The 20,132-nt window shown below is 35.4% G+C and overlaps 1 protein-coding gene across 2 annotated transcripts in view; it reads left to right on the top strand.

Annotated features, from left to right (window-relative positions):
• CTDSPL2 (CTD small phosphatase like 2) overlaps positions 1-12,164 on the top strand; it is a 72,806-nt gene extending 60,642 nt beyond the window's left edge. For both annotated transcript variants that reach the window (XM_090270527.1, XM_090270528.1), the window contains exons 9-13: positions 1,807-1,869; positions 1,974-2,053; positions 5,258-5,384; positions 6,569-6,664; positions 7,289-12,164. In XM_090270527.1, coding sequence (XP_090126653.1) covers positions 1,807-1,869; positions 1,974-2,053; positions 5,258-5,384; positions 6,569-6,664; positions 7,289-7,354 — 432 coding nt within the window. In that variant the 3' untranslated portion in view covers positions 7,355-12,164. The remainder of the gene's footprint in view (positions 1-1,806; positions 1,870-1,973; positions 2,054-5,257; positions 5,385-6,568; positions 6,665-7,288) is intronic.
• The last annotated feature ends 7,968 nt before the right edge of the window (positions 12,165-20,132 follow it).

A 20,132-nucleotide genomic window follows, 5' to 3' on the forward strand; every position in this document is an offset into this window, starting at 1 on the left:
TTTATCATCCTTGAGATACGATTTTTTTTAAAGTATTGGCAAAATTGATTTTTTTTCCCTTAACCATAACAGATCTATTTTGAAAATAACTTCGTTAATTGAAAAAATTATTTTGCCAGTTAAGATAGTAATATAGCTAAAATCTATCAGTTAACTTGGATTACTAAACAAGTAAGGTGTGTGGTTTTCAAGCAAGGCCACAAACTGTACCAAATGTTTCAGGATGAAAATGTTAAGATTAATAAGCAACTCTAGTTTAAATTTTTTTGTAACTCATCCTAAATGATAGTGATGGGATACTGAGGATTTGGTTACTTTTATTTGCTAAGGATAGGGGTATGGCTTACTTTATTTTTGGCTAGTCAAGAAATTGAGATAAAATGCCTGATTAATAGGATTAAAAGAAGTAAACCTTTGTCATTATAGCCTGGAGGCAGGGTTAAGTGATATCATTAGCATATTTGTTCAGAATTTGTCTTAACATGACTCATCAAGATATTGAAGAAATTTAATAATTGTCCTTATGTAGTCATCTAGGTTTGCCTCTCTATTTTGCTTAATTTCAGGCAGTTCTGTTTCATTTACTCAACAGATTTTTATTAAGTACTTAACGATATATTTGGCATTGTTCTATGCCCTTCAAACTTTGGAAATTACAAAGATTGGTAGTGCATAGTCCCTAACTCCTAGAATACTTTGCCTGATTTCTGTCTTCTGCCCCTACCACATTCCTAGAACTAAGTTTTTATCACGAAGGCATTTTTATGTGGATGTGTATTGATGACAGACTCTACGAAACCTAGATTTTGAATTTGTTGCCACCACAGGTTTTTTTGTGTTTTGTTTTGTTTTGTTTTCTTTCTGAATCCAGTGAATCTGGTAAATAGAGGTATTGTGCAAATGTTTGTTCATGGTATTTGAGGTTAATAATCACCTTTGAGTGGAGCACAAAATTTTCTTTTAATAAAATTTTGTCACAAATACATTTTAGAGGAGTCGAAATCCTTTGTAAATCAGTTTTAGTGGTTCCTTATGGCTTATATTTCTGTGCTTTTTGAATACTGGAGTATGTTTACAAGAGCTACATTAAATGTAGGCAAGAAGACACAGAAATAAGGCAGTTCTTTGGGTGCTGTAGTCTTTCCTGATAGTGACAGTAGGTTTTGACAACTCACATTTGACTATTAGCTCTATCTCAGGTAGCCAAGTAGTCCTTACTAATTTAGATGCCATATTTGAATCAGTAAATGTAGAAAAACTAAATTGATTTCTGAAAAATTCCAGTTGTTTAAACCCACCAATCCAAAACATCTCTTTCTTCAACATTATTTACCATCACAGAAATTTGAAATAAAACTTTTCTTAGCAGGTGATTGTTGAGAAGAAATTTTGAGTATTTATTGAGGAAGGTCATTGAGACAGGTCAGCTAGAGATGGACACACAGCCTACCTAATAATTGGATGGATGCTACCTGGCTGGAAGATGGAGCTGATTGGTGGATCAAAATCTCAGGGAAACCTTCCATTATTAGTTTAAATGTTTATTAGAATTATATTCCATGAAGTACTATTGTATGCTGAAAAGTGGAATGATCACCAGTGGTTATTATTACCATGCCAAAGGTTGTTTTAAGTGATTTTTGGTATGTGAAATATATTTTGTTGAGTGGTACTTAGTAAACTTTTCTATTTCTTTAAAATACGAACTTGATGATATATTCAGAGTTAGGATACAACAGATCTTATAAATAAGTTGTTTCTATTGATTGTGTTTATTTGCTGAGGCCTGTCTTTGTATTTCTTTAGGTTTATGTGAGATTAAGGCCATTCTTCAGGGAATTCCTGGAACGAATGTCTCAGATGTATGAGGTAAACATGCATGAGCTGATTAAATAAGTATTTGTATTTTATTCAACACAGTACCCATATGTAGATCATGTATAATGATTACTTCTTTTCCCCTGAATTTGTAGATCATTCTTTTTACTGCTTCTAAGAAGGTGTATGCAGACAAGTTACTGAACATACTAGACCCTAAAAAGCAACTGGTCAGGTAAATTTAATTAAGAAATAGTGAAAATGTCTGTCGCACTGATCTATGAAATTACTATGATTATATTTAACTTTCATGGCCATTTTCAGTTGGCTACATATATAGAGATTTGTTGTGTTGAATGGTGAAAATAAATGATCTTTTTAAACACCAGAACTCTTCAGGAGTTCCTAATGATATAACTTCAGACAGACGTTTTTTAAAAGGATACAAAAATCAAATGTATTTATTTATTGGTACATCTGTATCCTCACTTCTTTTGGGATTGGAGGGGAGAGTGGGGTATGTGGAATTTTTCACTGTGTGCATGATGTTTTCCTTATGTCTGAGATAATGCATGTTATGTCATCTTTTAATGGCATAGAGAAATAAGTTAATGTTAACAGAAAGGAACAAATTAAACTCTTTTGCTTTTTTCAAGAGCAAATTTATCTTCCATGGAAAGAAAATATTACATGAATGCAATTGGAAATTGCAATTTGCTTAGTCGCTCATTTTATCCTGATCTGGACTCAGTTTCTTATGTGTGTCCTGAGTCAGCAGATAAAGTGTGTTCCTGGTTAGGTGAAAGTGCCTTGGATAATTTTATAAGAGTTTGAAAATTAGTTCAAACTGAGATACTGAGACTGCAACAGTCTTGTTGCATCATATAAGATGTAGGAGTTAATGTTTGAATTTTTGACCAAGAATTGAGAGAGATGCTACAGAAAGCTCATAACAGCCGTAATAGGTGGGTATTCATTTTCTTGAATACTTTCTCCCATATTGTCTTAGTGAAAAATCCTAAACTTAATTTCTGCTATTAATAGTTCCTTTAAAAAAATTTTTTTTTTAATCCTCACCTGAGGATATGTTTTGTTGTTTTTTTTTTTTGTTTTTTTTTTTTTTTATCAATTTTAGAGAGAGAGGAATGGGGAGAGAGAAAGAAACATTGATGTGAGAGAGAAACATCGATCAATTGCCTCCTGTATAAGCCCCGACTGGGGATTGAACCTGCAACCTAGGTATGTGCCCTGACCGGGAATTGAACCCACAACCCTTTGGTGTACAGGATGACGCTCCAACCAACTGAGCCACCCGGCCAGGGCTGTTAGTACCTTTATTATTGTGTGATTGCAACTGGTGAGAGGCTTTTCCTAATATTCATGTTTTGGAGATTCTCTTCCTTGTAAATAGAACTATGATTTTTTTTTTTTTTTTTTTTAATTTAAAGAATTAAAATTTGCCCTTGTAGTTAGTTTTCATTTTATCTTTCAAAGTATAATTTATGGTCATGTTACCCAGCTTCACCAAAAGTGTACAAATGATTTTGCTTTGATCATTCATTCTGAAGATTTTTACTCAGTATCTCCAGTGTTCCAGGGAACATTGGTGAGCAACACAAGCCCTTCCCTACTTGAGCTTTCATCTTACTTGAGGATAAATTAAACTCATGCAATTATGTTACAAAATCACACCCCTCTTTTAAACTAGTTTTCTAAAAACTAGGAGTTTAAATTTATTTTATCTTGTTGCATTTTGAAAAACTTAAAACAGCAAGAACTTTTTGAATATATTGAATTCATTGGAGTGCTGTAGGGAATTATCTGTGTTGATGACAAGGTAGATTCAGAAATTCCTATGATCTCTGAATCTTATGAGTCAAAATGCAAATTTGATGACTGGCCCCCCCAAAAAGGTGGTTTCTTTCTAAAACTGTAAATACATGCTGTTCACCCTCAGATTTTTTAATAACTGGAGAGGCTTTAGTATAATTTAAAGTAACTGTTAATATCCATGTACATAATCTGTTTTCTCCTGTTTTGGGTGAGTTTGCTGCTGTTGGGGAAAAAGCATCAGTAGTGACTTGCACCTGCATGCTGTATCTGCCTCACTAATTTCCTCATACCTAAATGTTTATGCCAATACAATTACTTAAATCCTTGTGTTTAGTCTTATTTTTTCAAAGTAGAACCATCTTTAAACCTTTTAGAGATAGATGTCATTTAAATAAAAGAATTCTTTATAATAAGGGGGGGAAAGAACAATTTATACTACATTTTGTTTGATTGTAAAATTCTTACTCTGCCATCACCACTGGCACTGATATATATGAGGTTGAGTTTTGTTGGGGTGTTGTTGTTATAACTGACAGATTTTGTGGGTGGAAAAATGCCTCATTCTTGAAATTGCATGATTAAAAATACAGGTATGAGTAGGCCCTAGCTACTGAAAAATGTTTAGTGTGAGATTAAGACACAAGGAAGCCAAATTACCAAATAATTAATGTATATAAACGGAGTATTTGCAGGTGATATGTATCAATTATTAGTAATATTCAGAGACTAATATTTTTGAGTGCTAAATGAAGGTTATATAATTGTTACATTATATATCAAAATCTTTAATAGCTTTTTAAAATAATACAGAAATTTTCACATTAATATCTATCATTGGTGAAACATCAGTTTACATGAGGTACTTAAATCTGAATTCATCATTTCATTCTATCCTTGTTTTTTTTCCAATGACCATACACACACACACTAAATTTAAAAATGGGTGATTGGGAAAAGTTGAAATGATGGAATGTTTTGGCCTCCACGCCTTTTCTCAAAAGCTATAAGGGAAACTTAAAAACATTTTTTTAAATGCCAACACAGAAACATTCCTTCTTATATTCTGGCATGTACAGGGATAGGGAGGCTGTGTGGTCTTCTGGGTAGAGCAAAGGACTGGAAGCCAGGAGGATCCTTGGTTCCAGTGAAGGGCTAATCACTGACTTACTGTGTGACCTTGGGCAAGTCAGTTTGAACCCCTTATGCCTCAGTTAGCCATCTGGAAAATTGGTTAAAAAGCAGGACCTCACTGACAGCCAGATGTTGCATCTGAACTGAGCTTTCTTGGGTAAATAAATTACAAAAACAAGTTAGAATTTTTCATTTCTCTTTATAATTTAATATAACACTTTGGGACAAACCAGAGTTATTTAAGGCATGGTAATACTTGGTTGTAAGGTTTTAATAGTTGCTAAGAATTTTTATAGTAAAACTGTAGCCTAAACCTTAGGCCCACATTTTTATATGAATTTCTTTTGTGAGACAAAATGATAAGATACAACCTGTAAAGTCTATGGTATGTGTGTATCTGTATGTTTTAGTATATGCTGTATTTTTTAGAGGCTGCTTTTTTTTAGTTAATTTGTTTTTATATTTTTATGTTTAGGCACCGACTTTTTCGTGAACATTGTGTTTGTGTACAAGGAAACTATATAAAGGACTTAAATATCCTTGGAAGAGATCTTTCAAAAACTATAATAATTGACAACTCACCACAAGCCTTTGCATATCAGGTAGGAAGAGGGTTGCTAAACAAACTCAGATTGGGAAAAGAATATCACAATGAGGACAAATGCTGCCAAACAACGTGATGGGAGAACAGAATTTTCACTGGAATTTCCCTGTTTAATGTCACATTTAGAATTAGAAATACCAAATTGGTTCTTTAAAATTGAGTACAACATAAATAAAGGAAAATCTGAGTAGTAAATGTAAATAAGGGACTATAAGGTATAAAGGTTTAATAGCATTCTTATGAGTTCTAGTAGTAATTTAATTGTAAACATGTTTGAAAATTACAAATAGCTTAACCTTGTTCTTCTGGTCTGTTTGATTTGACATTTTAAAATATTTTCTTAGACTGTTTTGTCAGTATATTTGTATCCTTTGTTAATGACTCTTTGAAATACAGCTTTGACTAGAGATGAGCCATCTTTGCAAGATATATTTTATGTTATGAATATGTTCATGTGATCTCTTTGAGAGTTCCTTCACAGTAAACTGATGTAGAATGAGGATGTAAAGTGAGTTGGGTGTAGATAAAACAAGATTTGCCCTTCTGTGCTTTAAAATGTCCATAATAAAAAGAATAAAATGGGTAAACTGCATGTGGTATTGAAATATGTTCAGTTTAGGTCACTATTTTTATTTGCATTTTGAAATATGTTTTTAAGAATTTCTTCTTGGTTCCTAGATAAAATCATTTCAGTTATCCTCCATCTCAGACACAGTGTTCTGTGTAAATGTTTAAATAAAGATATTTTATCCTAGATATTATTTACTATAAAAGAAATACGGTTTGTATTCTTGTTTTTAGACTCTTTATTGAAATAGCATTGAGTCAATTTGTTATGTTCCTGTGTTTCTGAAATATCCTCCTATTTTCTGGGACACGGTCCCTGTGTATGAGTATATGCTCTCTGATCGTGTTCTCTGTTTAGATTGGCACTACCTCTTCATTCACAATGCCTAGCATTGAATAATAGTAACTGTTTCTTGAATGAGTAAGGGAATGTTTTTAGTTAAATTAATGCAAAACTTGTTTTAATGAGTCTTTTTTGTTGTTCAACTTTATATACCCTAAAAAGAAATTATTCTGAAAACCCAATTAGCCTTTGATTTATTTACTTTTTAAACTTTTCCAAAGTAGGCAAAATGTAGGCAAAAAAAGAATTTAATTACTTATTTATCATTTTAGCTATCTAATGGAATCCCTATAGAAAGCTGGTTTATGGATAAAAATGACAATGAACTCCTAAAATTGATTCCATTTCTGGAGAAACTTGTAGAACTGGTAAGTATATCTTACCTTTTTCACTTACGTTCTTGTTGGCTCAACTTGATTGAAATAAATCTTTTAAGTTGCTTTAAAAAGTCAGTGCTGTGGGAGATTAGGGAAAAGATTGAAATGGATTACATGCATTTATCAAACCTTATAAATTATTTTAAAATTATACTTATCAATACTTTAAAATTAATAAATTATTTTTATTTCACTGGGCTTCCTCTTGCAAGTCACTAAACTAGTTTTAAATCAGTTTTACTTTGCTTTCATAGTTCAGATGTAGAATTATTGCTTATGCAACTAAAACTATGCTGGGAATTGTTTTTCCTATATACATGGATTAATTTTAAAACTAATATATGAAGTAGAATTCAGTGGCTTAATGCTTTTACCTAGCTTTTGGTTTAGCCTGTTACTGTATAATCGTTCTTACAAAATTAAAACTTTAATGGCATTTCTTAAAATCTAAATTTAATTCTAAGTTAATTGCACCTGTGCAGTACATTTATATTTGGCAAATAAACTGGAATAAATAGTGATAACCCTTTTCTGCAAAGTAAAAATGTTCATAATGCTCTTAGGATCATATCTTTGAAATTATGTGGCCTATAAAATGTCTTTTTCTCCGCACAGAATGAAGATGTTCGACCTCACATCAGAGACAGATTTCGCTTGCATGATTTGCTGCCCCCAGATTAAGTTACAAAGACTTGTCAAATCACGAAGGGGGAGAGAATGCAGGACCCTTTTGGACTAAGACAAAACATTGCCATTACTGTTGAAATTTTGCATTTTTGTACCCCGTCTTGCTTTTCTTATCTTTGGTGCCCAATAATAATCAAGGGTTACAGAAAGAGACTTTATCTCAGATTGAATACATACAGTAGGTAGGCTAAAACAGAAGAGTCTTTAGAACTAGTGCAACTCCAGTGAAATTTTTTTATGTACAGGACATCTGCAGTTTATAAAGAATTCTGTTTCTGCCACCAGCAGTTTGACCTGTAGTCACACAGGATTTTATGATAATAACAGAGATGAAAATGGACTTTTATTTTCTCTCTGTTTGGTGCTCTAAGTGGGTTTGTAGCCACTTTTCTGTTACTTTAAGATTCTCATTTCAACAGGAATGGCCAGTAAAAGTTGTTTTATTTTTCCTGTTAAGGTTTATAGCCTTTTTACATTTTTGACCTGTATTAGATTAGAATTTCATTATGCATTCCTTTTAGTTGAGGCGCTTCATAGTTTTCTGGAAATAGTCAGTTTTTAGTTTTTTATTATACATTTGAATGGCCGTTTTCCTGCTTTGTCTGCCTGCATATTGTATATTTGTTTAAAAATATTCTCTACTTTTAGTCCATGTAAGTTTCATTTAGAAAGACATGCATTTATATTTTGTTTCTGTAATATTCTACTGTAGGTGAAATCTTTTCAAAAATCAAGAGACTGGGTAGATAAGAATATATAAATGACTAATCTTCAAATGATTTAAACCATTGTGATGGCATGTGTTCCCAAATGGTAATATCTTGCAATGGCACACAGATTTAATGGATAAAGGTATACCTCAGACTTCACTGTGCTCACCAATCTTAAGAGGAGAATGTGTTTGGTCACCTTTTGGGCTTGATTTGGTTTCTGCTGCCTTTGGTTTCCTCCAGGAATGAAGTATTCAGCACAGTGACTTGGTATTTTTCATTACTTTGCATGAGCTGGTAGTACCTCTGTTATGCTCTCGGTTACAATCAATTTAAAACTCTGTGTAACAGTCTTGGTACCTTACAGTAGCTATGCATAATCCTGTGGCACAGTAAACTCCCAAGCCACCGATGCAGTTAATATGCTCTCATAGTGGTTTTTCTATGCTATGTGAAAATAGTCTTCAAGCCTTGGTTCTCTAATGCAGCTACCACAAGAGGTTGATATTTTTATAGTGGCGTGTAATCTCCTTTTCGGGAGGCTTTTTATGGAAGGTAGAATTTGTAAAAGTTAGTATGCTTTGCCTCTCGACTGCATTAACATGCCACAGGCTCAGACTGTTTTTGTGTAAAGGATGTCAAAGAACGGCACTTTTTCTAAAGAGAAGTTTGATATTTTGTATGCTTGTTAAGAAAGTACAGTATTGGAAATTAAAGGTGGACAACTGATAATTGAGGAGTATGTCACTTAATTTTTTATGTATATTACCTGTTTACTTGTACAACTTACTGTACAAATTACATGCAGCTTCATTTTCAAATGAATCCTTAAAATAAGGAAATCTTTTTAGGAAAACATTTAATTTTTGTATTTTTGATTTTAAAGGCATGAGTTATGTCAGTTTTCAGTGTATTAATGAAAATTTTAACTTTTCATCAGGTTGAGTGTTTTCTTACTATATTATCTGTTGTGTATGTAGTTAGTATATTGTGTCACTGAACTGTTTAAAAATCTAGCATGTAGAGCAAGCCTGTTTTGTGGAAAATCCTTATTCATTAAATAATCATGGCAGGTTTTCTGCAAAGAAAAAAAAGCAGAAGCATTTGCAATTCAGAATACTGGGTTTTTTTTTTGTTTGTTTTGTTTTAATTTAAAGAAAGGTATTTTGCTTGCAGGAAAAAATACTACAGATTCATTTTAATGAGAATCTTTGAAATGTATTTATCTTTAGGGCATCTGGGCATCTTTATGCTGTTTGTCTTCTGTCTTTCTTGAAATAAAATGTACATACGTTACCTTTACATATGCTCTTGCTCAAAATTGTGAACCTAGTTACATTTCTCCTTGTTCCCTTTTTATGCTCAAAACAGCAAAATCCAAAAACTATGAGATCTAAACTTTCAGCCTGCATTATATTTGCTGAAGGCTTTTCTGATTAAGTGACTACAGTCCCAAAGGGCTTTCCCATAACTTAAGGGGAAATGTAAGCACCTGTATACTATTGTGCCCATGAGCACTTTAAATAAACACTGTTTTCAGTCCTGGCTAGAGAGAGTTCCCTGAAGTCCACTAGCAAATTAATCAAGCATAACAGGATTCTTATTTAAAGAAATAAAGGGAAGTTTTGTATGGCCTTAGAAAATGTCTTGAAACCAATTTAATACATACTTTTTTCATTACTTGACTTGCATCATTTTAAATTTAATAACAAAATTTTAAATAATTTATAGAGATGACTAGCTTCCTTCACATTGTTTTATCTTCTTATTACCCCTTTAAAAAAATCTCTTTATAGATGTTATCTTAAATACTTCCATTTAGTTAAGCGGAGGTGTACGAGTATATTTTATGAACTGAGATGTGCCCAGCCCTACAGTTCATGCAGGAAACACGAACTTAAAAACTGACTATAGTAAATGCAGGAGAGATGGCTACCTAATAAGACACAGCAAAAGTGACCTATATACACATTACAACTCTGAAGTTCATATTGTGATATTTCCAGTGATAAATGTCTCTTTTAAGACATTCTTTTAAATATTTGTATTATTGTTAGAATGTTTTAATCAGTTGTGTTTTTTAATTCCATGTAATATATGTAGTCCTAATCAGATTTATATCACCAAATTTCTTCTTGGGTCTTAAAAGAATTAATAACAATTTGAAACCATAAATTGTTTTATAGTAGCTAGCATGTATATTTATTTACCCATGGCTTTATCTTGTTTCCCAAAATTTGGGGGGAATTTGTTAAAAGGCATTGTGACTTCTATAAATGGCTATTTTCTTGTAACTGTCAGTGAAAATGTATGTGTACATTGTTTTTTTTATATTTCTCTGGTTTTTTGCTTTTTTTTGTTGTTTGTTTTGATTTTAGGGTTAAACATAGAATTTTTTTATTTTATTTTATTTTTTTTTTAAGTTCTCTTTGGCCAATGACTTTTTCAACTCAGTACTACTTTCATTCAGCCTTCTAAAGAAGTTCATTTTTCATTGTTTTATTCAGTCAACTTACCTGAAAAAGAGACTTCATCTCATCAATGAAGAAAATATTTCATTATTCCTACAAATCTTTACAGCGAGCACAGAATTCTTCATAAGGACCAGATCTTTTCCACGTCTTGTGTCAATCACATAAATATGAAATGTAAAGGACACTGAAGAGCCTTCATTTATACTAACATGATGGTGTTACATACTACATCATTAGCTAGTTAAGCTTTTCTGACCTGATTTCTCTGTCTTCCTAGATATTTATTTGTTATCTCTTTTAATCTTGTGTATCTAAAATTAACTTAGTTAATAGTCATCCACCGAATAACTATGCCAAGCAACTAGGAAAGAATGTTTATTTTATTTCCCCTTATAGGGGAAGAATGGACTGGAAACAAAAATGTATGGGCCAAAAGGCCTTAGGTTGTCATTCATTCACTTTCTTATTCCTCTCATGACCTATGTTCAAGTATAGTATTTTTCCACTGTTGATGTGCTTGATTATGTCATTACTTTTCATGTCTTCCCCTGAGTTGAAAGCCTGTTAGCAACTTGTATGAAATACATTTTAAATATTCAGAATAAGAACCACAAAATTCAGTATCTTATATTTAAATGCTACTTAAATTATTGGAATCCAAGTCTCCCTCACTAGGATACATTTTTATAAAATGTTTCTCTGTATCTTGAATTGAAATTACTGTCCCAGAGGCAAGAGTTCTTGGGATACAGTGTGTTTTGAGAAATTTTTAAAAGGGTGATAGGAAAGCAACAAGTTTATACTTAAAGTTACTTATGGTTTTGGTATTAGTATTTTAAAATACATCAGTGGTTCCCAAACCTGACTGTTCATTAGAGTTACTCTGAGCTTAAGAAATAGATTCCTGAGGCCTAACCTCTGCAAAATTGTCTCATTGGGTCTACAGTGGGGTGAGAATTCTGTGTTTTTGTTTTTGTTTTAAAGCCTTCAAGTGATTCTAATAACCAGGTTTGGGGAATCACTGTTTTAAAAATGTGACAGTAGTTAGACAGTAGGCAACAAAATAAAATTTACCAGACATCTCTGTGGTAGAGGCTTTTTTGCTCTTTTAAAACTGGGACCAGATTTCACAGAACTTATTCAAGATGCATGGAGGAATAATAAAGAAGATTGAAGCTACTGCTCATTATCATTCTTTCATACTTTTAAGAATCTGCATTCCTAGCACTTGGAATAGTTGGTCATTTACACAGCTAAAGGACACATCCTTGAATGAGATCCTTATATATAAACTGTAAAATATTTCACTATTTTTTTATTTTATAAATCTTTGTAGAAATAAGCAATGGAATACTACTTTCATCTTTTGAAATGGGATTTTTCAAGGCATTGTCCTTTTGGCATTAAGGTAGGGGGGAGTTAATATTCTCTCTGCCTTTTTCCATGTGAATCAATATGAAGTCATGGACATTTAAGAACCTCAGTTTAATTTCTACATATTTACTATGCAGTATAGCCATGAACAAGCAATGTAGACTTAGTTTTCTCATCTTCAAATGCCCTGATCACCCTACCTCACAGGGTTGTTGTGGGGATAAATAAAACTTTTATGGAAGCACTTTTCTTGGACGATATTTTATCAGCCATTAGAAACATTGTAATATCTAAACTTACTGTATAGTGCTTTTTGTTTACAAGTATACATTTTTTTTCACATTTCTTTCCCTTTTGATAATCTTTAGGACAGACCTGTAAGGAACACGGGGGGAGGGGGGGGCTGTGACCCAAGACCTCGTACTTGTAACTGTTCTGAGGGACTTGAATTCAAGTATCATGCTATTTCCCAAGGCCTTGGCATTCTTGTATTATATAAGCATGTTTGTACTTAACTACAAAGCTTTCTCAAGTTTATAAATCAATTTAGCCAACAAAATGTTCTTATAAAGGAATATAATAACAATGTAAAAGCTTGTGGTACAAACTATGCCCTAGCGTTTTAACAATCCAGTTTTTAAACTAGAAGGAAATTCCAACTTCCAAACATGCCTCTTTATTTTTCAAATTAGAAAAGTGTCCGGGATTACAGAGCTGGGATTAGAATCTAGGTCTCAATTACCATTACTCAATGAAATGACTTCAGGAGGAATGGCATTCTTAATTTGTAGAAATATTGTGTGCAGAGGTGAAATAAAACATTTGACTAAAAGTTGAATAAAGAAGAAGTTACTTTTAAAGCAAAAAATTTTTACTCGAAGATATATTTATTGATTTTAGAGAGGGAAACACTGATTGGTTGCCTCCTGTATGTGCCCTGACGGATCAAACCTGCAACCTAGCTATATGAGGTCTGCCCAGAATATACCCAGCCACATAATATGAAAAGGAGACATTTATTGAAGATACAAGAAACATTGTACATAGGACAAAAACGCCTCAGTCCCCTTCAAAGTAAGCACCTTGGAACCTAACAGTTCCAATCATTATCAGCTGCCCCATTTTATTTTCCTGAATTTCATTGACAGTCTGAAATCTATTCCTTTTCAAAGGTGATTTTAGTTTTGGGAAAAGTCAGAAGTTGCAGGGTGCCAAATCTGGGCTCAGGGGGGCTGAGTCACCTGGGTGATTTGATGTTTCACCAAAACGCCAGATGTGATGCTTGAGCAGGCACGTTGTGATGAAGTTGCCAGTCACCAGTTGCCCAAAGCTGTGGCCTTCTGAATCATTGGAATAGTTTCCATGGAGAAATATTCAAGATTAACACAAAATTTGATGCAGATTCATTGCTTTACTCAGTCATTTTGAGTGCAGTGGTCACACAGTACTCATGCTCATTCAACAGCATCTGCTGCCCTCACTGACTAGTACAGTGTAGTCATCACTTGATGCATCACATTCCAGGCCACTCTCCTTGGCTGCCAGGTTACATCGATGACATGCAAACAGTTCTTGTTACATTAACTATGGCTGGACGTTTTCCAGACAGACCTTGTATATACCCTGACCAGGAATCAAACTGACAACCTGGTACACGGGATGACACTCCAACCTATTGAGCCACACTAGCCAGTGCAAGAAGGGGTTTTTAAAAGAAGCTAAGAGCTGGCTGGTGTGGCTCAGTGTATTGAGTGCCAGCCTGTGAACCAAAAGGTTGCTGGTTTGATTCCCAGTCAGGGCACATGCCTGGGTTGTGGGCCAGTTCTCCAGTTCGGGGCATGCATGAGGCAACTGATTGACATCTGTCTTGCACATCAATGTTTCTCTCCCTCACTTCCTCCCTTCCCCTCTCAAGTCTAAAATCTAAAAAAACAAAATAACAAAAAGTAGAGATAAAATCGCAAGAAAGAACCAGATTATGGTGAGCTAAAATGAAGTTTATTTTTTAAAGATTTTATTTCGTTATTTCTAGAGAGAGGGGAAGGGAAGGAGAAAGAGAGGGAGAGAAACATCAATGTGTGGTTGCCTCTCTCACACCCCCAACTGGGGACCTGGCCCGCAACCCAGGCATGTGCCCTAACTTGGAATTGAACCAGTGATCCTTTGGTTTGCAGGCCAGTGCTCAATTCACTGAGCCACATCAGCCAGGGCTGAGAAATTTATTCTTTATATAATGGGCTAAATAACTTGAGCCAATGTAGCTACAAAATAGCACTCTGGTCCCACCCCCTATCTCTGATGAAATTTTTTTTTTCTCCAGTTTTATTGAGTAAAATAGACATAACATGATGCAAGTTTAAGGTATACAATGTGATGATGTATGGATATATTTTGAAATGTTTATCACAGTAAATTAACACATTCTTCATCTCATGTGATTACCATTTTTGTTGTTACAGTGAGAACATTTAAAATCTCTAGTAGCAGCCCTGGCAGGTGTGGCTCAGTGGAGTGGGCACTGGCCTGCAAACCAAGGGATCTCCAATTTGAGTCCCGGACGGGGTGCATGCCTGGGTTGTGGGCCAAGTTCCCGGTTGGTGGCACGTGAGAGGCAACCATACATTGATGTTTCTCTCCCTCTCTCCCTACCTTCCCCTCTCTCTAAAAATTAAAAAAAAAATCTCTAGTAGCAACTTTCAGTTATACAATACACAATAGTTAACTGCCTGCACAACACCAACCAGATCCTCATACAACTGGAAGACTGTTTGTCCAACATCTCATCATTTCCCCCACTCCCTCAGCCCCTTGCTGTGATGAGACTTTATAAAACCATTTTTCCTAAGCTGCAAAGGAATTTAATGCACAGACAGATTTGAGAGTCACTGCAGGAGGCCTTTAGAAATAAATGACTGGGTTTCAGGTGAATAGTTGACTTGGGAGTATTGTAAGTAAGATCATAAAATTCAGAGTCAAAAGACATAAATTTAAGTCTTAACTCATCCACTTACCAGACAAAGCTGAGCCTCAGTTTGTTCATCTGTAAAATGGGTGCATCAAGATTACCTTTCAGAATTACAAAGATGAAACGTGTCAAAGTCAAAGCATGTTATAAACTGTAAGGCAATATACAAATAACTACCAGAATGGAAATGTTAAAGCAGCTAATTCTCATGAGTTTATGTGGAAGATACACATAGTTTGGGGAGATGACTGAAGTTAGAGGAGACAGAAATGGGCAGCAGAATTGGTATAACTATAGATGTCAGAGTTTTCAAGACAGAAAAGACAGCACTAGGGTGCATTCAAAGGAAGATTGGAGAAGTGATCATGGAGAGGCCACCTATGACTGTTAACATGTTTTGATGAAAATATGCTGAGTGTTCAGGAGGACATGGGTAATGAGGAAATTGAAGAATGAGTATTGACTGGCTTGAGAAGTCTGGTAAGTATAATAGTTGGGATAGCAGGCTCCATGATTTGCCAAATTAAAGTCTTACTAATGGATGAGCTAAATTAATTAGAGCTTTAGATTTGATGTATGACAATATTTGTTGACGGTAGTTATAAGTAGCCTTCCTAATGAGTAAAAAACCATTTTAAAACACTGCCTTACCATGAGTTAGACATCGCAAACAGCAGAATAAAGCAAACCTGACACTCCTCAAGCTTACAGTCTAGCAGTGGAGACTATTGTTGAAAAAAAAGGTCAAGAAGGAGAAAACTGATCTGAGGGCACTAACAATCTAATCTGGAAGCCATGCTTAGGTTGGCTGAAGTATTCTTTAAGATGAGAACTGTAGCTCTGGCTGGTGTGGCTCAGTGGATTGAATGCCAGCCTGCAAACTAAGGGTTGCCAGTTCAATTCCCAGTTATGGCACATGCCTGGGTTGCCGGCTGGGTCCCTGGTTGGAGGCTTATAAGAAGCAACCACATCAATGTTTCTCTCCGTCTCTTTCTCCCTCCCTTTCCCTCTAAAAAGAAATAAAATCTTTAAAAATGAGAGCTGTAGAATATCAAAAAAATGTAAAGCCAGTTTTGGTTGGGGGGAAGTGGGGTAAAATCAAGCAAGGGAGTAAATGATCAGATTTGTCTTGAAAGACTACTTCGGCTGCTGCATAGGCAATACAGTGTATGTGTGTGTGTAATTGACAATGTATTCTGTTCCTTTCTCCAAGACAACAAATGGTTAACACATTGGGTGCTAGCATCAAATGGACAGTCTGAGGTCAGGGGAAGGGTAAAGTCCTATGAAAAGCATGGCTTGTCTGGTTTACTGACAGGAATAGGAAGGTACTTTAGGATTTTATGGTATGGAGTTTAATGGAGACAGATGCTGCTATTTCATGCCTTGTAAGATTCTTGGGTAGGTCTGGGAGGGGGTGATTAAAAATAAAAAAAGTTATTCAATTACATAGTTTATATCAAATCATAAATTTTCCTACATATGTAATGAATGATTCAGTGATTTTGGTATTTTATAAATTACTTTTAACCTGGTTCTATTTGTGATTAAAACCTCTTCAGCCTTATTTCATCTTTAGGAGTCTGATGCTTAAGGCACTTCCACTTAAAAAGGATCCATGAGCAGCTCTATTTCATTTTTGCTGCTTCTTACTATCCTATAGCTTTAATGATAAAGTTCTTGAAGGCAGAAGTTTTAATGTTAATTTGTCAACAAACTGATCAATTACTCTGCTCATCTGTAAAACGGAATACTGTTATGTGTGATAACAGGGCTGCCCTTGAGATGAATGTGAATCACAAGTTAGTTGTAAGGACTTAATGAAGTCCCCAGCACATAGTTCCAGCCCATTGTTTCCCTGCTTTCTCATTTCAAAAAGCAATATGCACACCCTGGGTAGGTGGCTCAGTTGGTTGGAGCATCATTCTGTACACCAAAAGATTGCAGGTTTAATTCCCAGTCATGGCACATGCCTAGGTTACGGGTGGATAACAAGAGGCAACCATGTGATGTTCCTTCCTCTCTCTGAAATCAATGGATATATCTTCAGGTGAGGATTAAAAAAGAAAAAGCTGCATGCACAATACTGCGAATAAGTTCTCAATTTCTACTTCAAAAATTTATCAGTGCTGTACACACACAGTCCATGTATTTTTCTTTTTTCTTTTTAGAGGGAGAGGGGGAGGGAGGGGAGAGACAGACACAGAGAGAGAAACATAGATCAGTTGCCTCCTATATGCACCCTGACCCGGGTCAAACCTGCCACCTAGCACCTAGGTATGTGCCCTGACTGGAAATTGAAACTGCAACCTTTTAGTGCATGTGATGAAGCTCCAACTAACTGAACCACCAGCCAGGACACATAGCCCATGTATTTTTCCATAGCACCACTGAACGTTACACCTCATTTTCAATTACATGTGGTTTAATACTTCGAAGTTAATATCCCAAGAACCTACAGTTGTACTTGGTACAGGGTAGGCACTCAATATTGATCTGTTGAATAAATAAGTGAATGTGCTCACATTTCAAAGTTTGGACCTCTATTTATAAGCCCCCAAAATTGATTAATTCAAGTGCAGCCCAGAATTGATGAAATTCAGCAGAACTAGTTCACACTAAACTCACAAGACACTAATTTTTTAAAGTTATATTTCAATTTCATTCATTTACTGTTGGCAATTTTCCTCCTTATGAAACTAAATCACAATCACATGCCTGCTTCGTAAGGGTGGAACTAGAGAGAAAGTCTATTGAAAGAGAATCATAATGACTAACATTAACTCAACAGGATGCCCTCATCTCTACCAGATACCTGCTAAAAAAGTCTTTTAAGTTACTTTCCCTTTTCTCTGGAGACTACCAAAATCTTCTTAGGCCTCACTTTCTCTATTATTTCACCTTCTTTCTGTTAACATTTTTAGATACATTGTCTTAGAACATCTTCAGGCATGTTAATACAGATGACTATATTGCCACTTAAGAAATATCCAGTCCTGCTTTCCTGAGACTCCACCTTAGGGTAGTTGATTGGATTTCACATCCTCTTAGTCACTTATTTACTATTTCCTAGTTCAGGTACTGCTCCAGTGCTGTGAGCTTACTAATAATGTAATAAAAAGGCGTCTTTCTAAGGACCTGGCTGTATTAATTTTCTTTTGGGAGTACGTTTCATGAAGAGAAACAATGGCCTGATAGGCAGGTTTTTCCTGGAAGAAAACCAGTTCTGCATAGAATTGTATTCATGTGGTCACTCAACAGTTAAATGCCTACTCTGTGCCACACCCAGACTTAATACAGCAGAGCTTAGTCTCTTAAGATTTGTTATATGAAATTAGACTACTAGGATGTATTTAAATTTTTTAGCTGAGGCCAAGAATGGGACACTAGAAAGATATTGGGGTACCTCGACGCATTTCAAAAAGAGCTGGACAACTGGACCTCAAGAGAAGGCAAAAAGGCAGTAAGGTGGCCTGGAAAATCTTCACTTCCTCAGGAGTTTGTGGTCTTCCCTTTTGTCATCAGCCACCAATTCCCAGGCAGTGAAAAGTCTCATCCCAAATTCTAAAGCCCTGGGAAAGAGAATCTTTCCATAACAATTTGCCTCAAAGCATATGAGGCTTAAGATAACTTAGCTCTCATAGATCTGTGGGTTGACTGGGCTCAGCTGGACAACACTTGCTTGAGGTCTTCTGTGGGCGCACTTAAATGGTACTTGGATATACAATCATCAAAGGCTAAACCAGGATAGATGTCCAAGATGGCTTCTTCACTCCCATGTCTGGCATCTCTGCTGGGATATCTGAAATAGCCAGGGGTTGGCTGAGTATCTCTCTTCCTAAACAGCCTTTCCATATGGTTATCTGGTAGTAAGACTTCTTAAATGGCAGCTGGCTTCCACCAGAGTGAGCATTCCAAAAGGCACAGGTGTTCAGCTGCAAGGCCTGCTATGGCCTAGCATTGGGTGTCACTTCTGTCCTATTCTACTGGTCAAAAATGAATCGCAGGGCTAGCCCAGGATCAAGAAGAGCAGACTACACAAGAACTAGCTTGAATACTGTTCACTAAAGGGCCATCTTTGGAGACTAGCTACTAGAGAATTTGAGGATTCCACTGGCTTACTTATAACCCACCTAGGGGCAGATCCAGATTTTATATCATTTGAAGCATATACAATTTGGAGGGCTTTCTTGAAAAATGGAGGGCACATGCAATGAGAGACCCTGAAGATAGAGTTTCATTAACTTCACAGGTAACCTGCTTCTGACCCCCCTACCCAAATTAGCTATGGTAAAAAAGCAAGTGTGGTTTTGGGGAGCCCACTTATACTTGTGTACTAGGACAATTTCCAGACAAGGAGGAATTATTGTGAGCTTTCCCCACTCCTCACCAGAAGTGTCCAGTGTTCAGTTCAATGTAATCTGATAATTTGAATGTCTAGAACCCAGGTCTCCTGACTCCCAATAGTGAATTTTCAAATATCAATACACCGTATTCCACAGTGGTACAAATTTTTAAAAATCTTACTCTATCCTTTCTATGTTTTCCCTCTGCTCCTTAAATGCTGATGTCCTTCAAGGTTTCTTCTCATTCTATCCTATCTTCAGATGGCCTCTTTCACCTGATAATATCACTGCCATATGACTCCTAGTCCTCTATCTGTAGCCCAGGCTTCTATAGTTCCAAATATGTAGCAGCCATTTCTATTTGGATTTCCCACATAAATGTCAAGATCTGTGTGGCCAAAACTTAATTTATTCCTTCTTGTGATGACAGGCACCATACAGTCATTTTTAAAAAACCTTTATTGAGCATGCTAGGCACTGGGAATACAGTAGTAAAGAACATAGATAAGATGCCTGTGCTTCAAACAGACATTAAATAAATAAAGTTATTAGAGATTGTGATAAATGCTATGGCAAAAAAGTGATGACATAAGAGTAACTGTGGGAGGCTCCTTGCAGGATTGAGATCAGGGAAAACATTTTTGCAAAGGTAGTAGTTGCACTTTGATTTGAAGGGGGAAAGAAGTCAATCATGTAAAGAGGTGTGGGAAGAGCATTGTAGGTAGAAAGTCCAAAAATAGGTAAAGGCTTAGTTGACTTAGAGGGCCTTTCACGCATCCTCCCGCTCCCCCACCGTTAATGTCACCTTTTTACATTAACCTCACAATGCTGCTTTTTGTTTCAGTCATCACACTGTCGAAATCTATTTCCCACATATCTTAGTTACTTCATTGTGCGTACCTT

Source organism: Furipterus horrens, unplaced genomic scaffold, assembly GCF_987537825.1.
Source record: "Furipterus horrens unplaced genomic scaffold, mFurHor1.1.pri manual_scaffold_3, whole genome shotgun sequence".
NCBI classification, from domain to species: Eukaryota; Metazoa; Chordata; class Mammalia; order Chiroptera; family Furipteridae; genus Furipterus; species Furipterus horrens.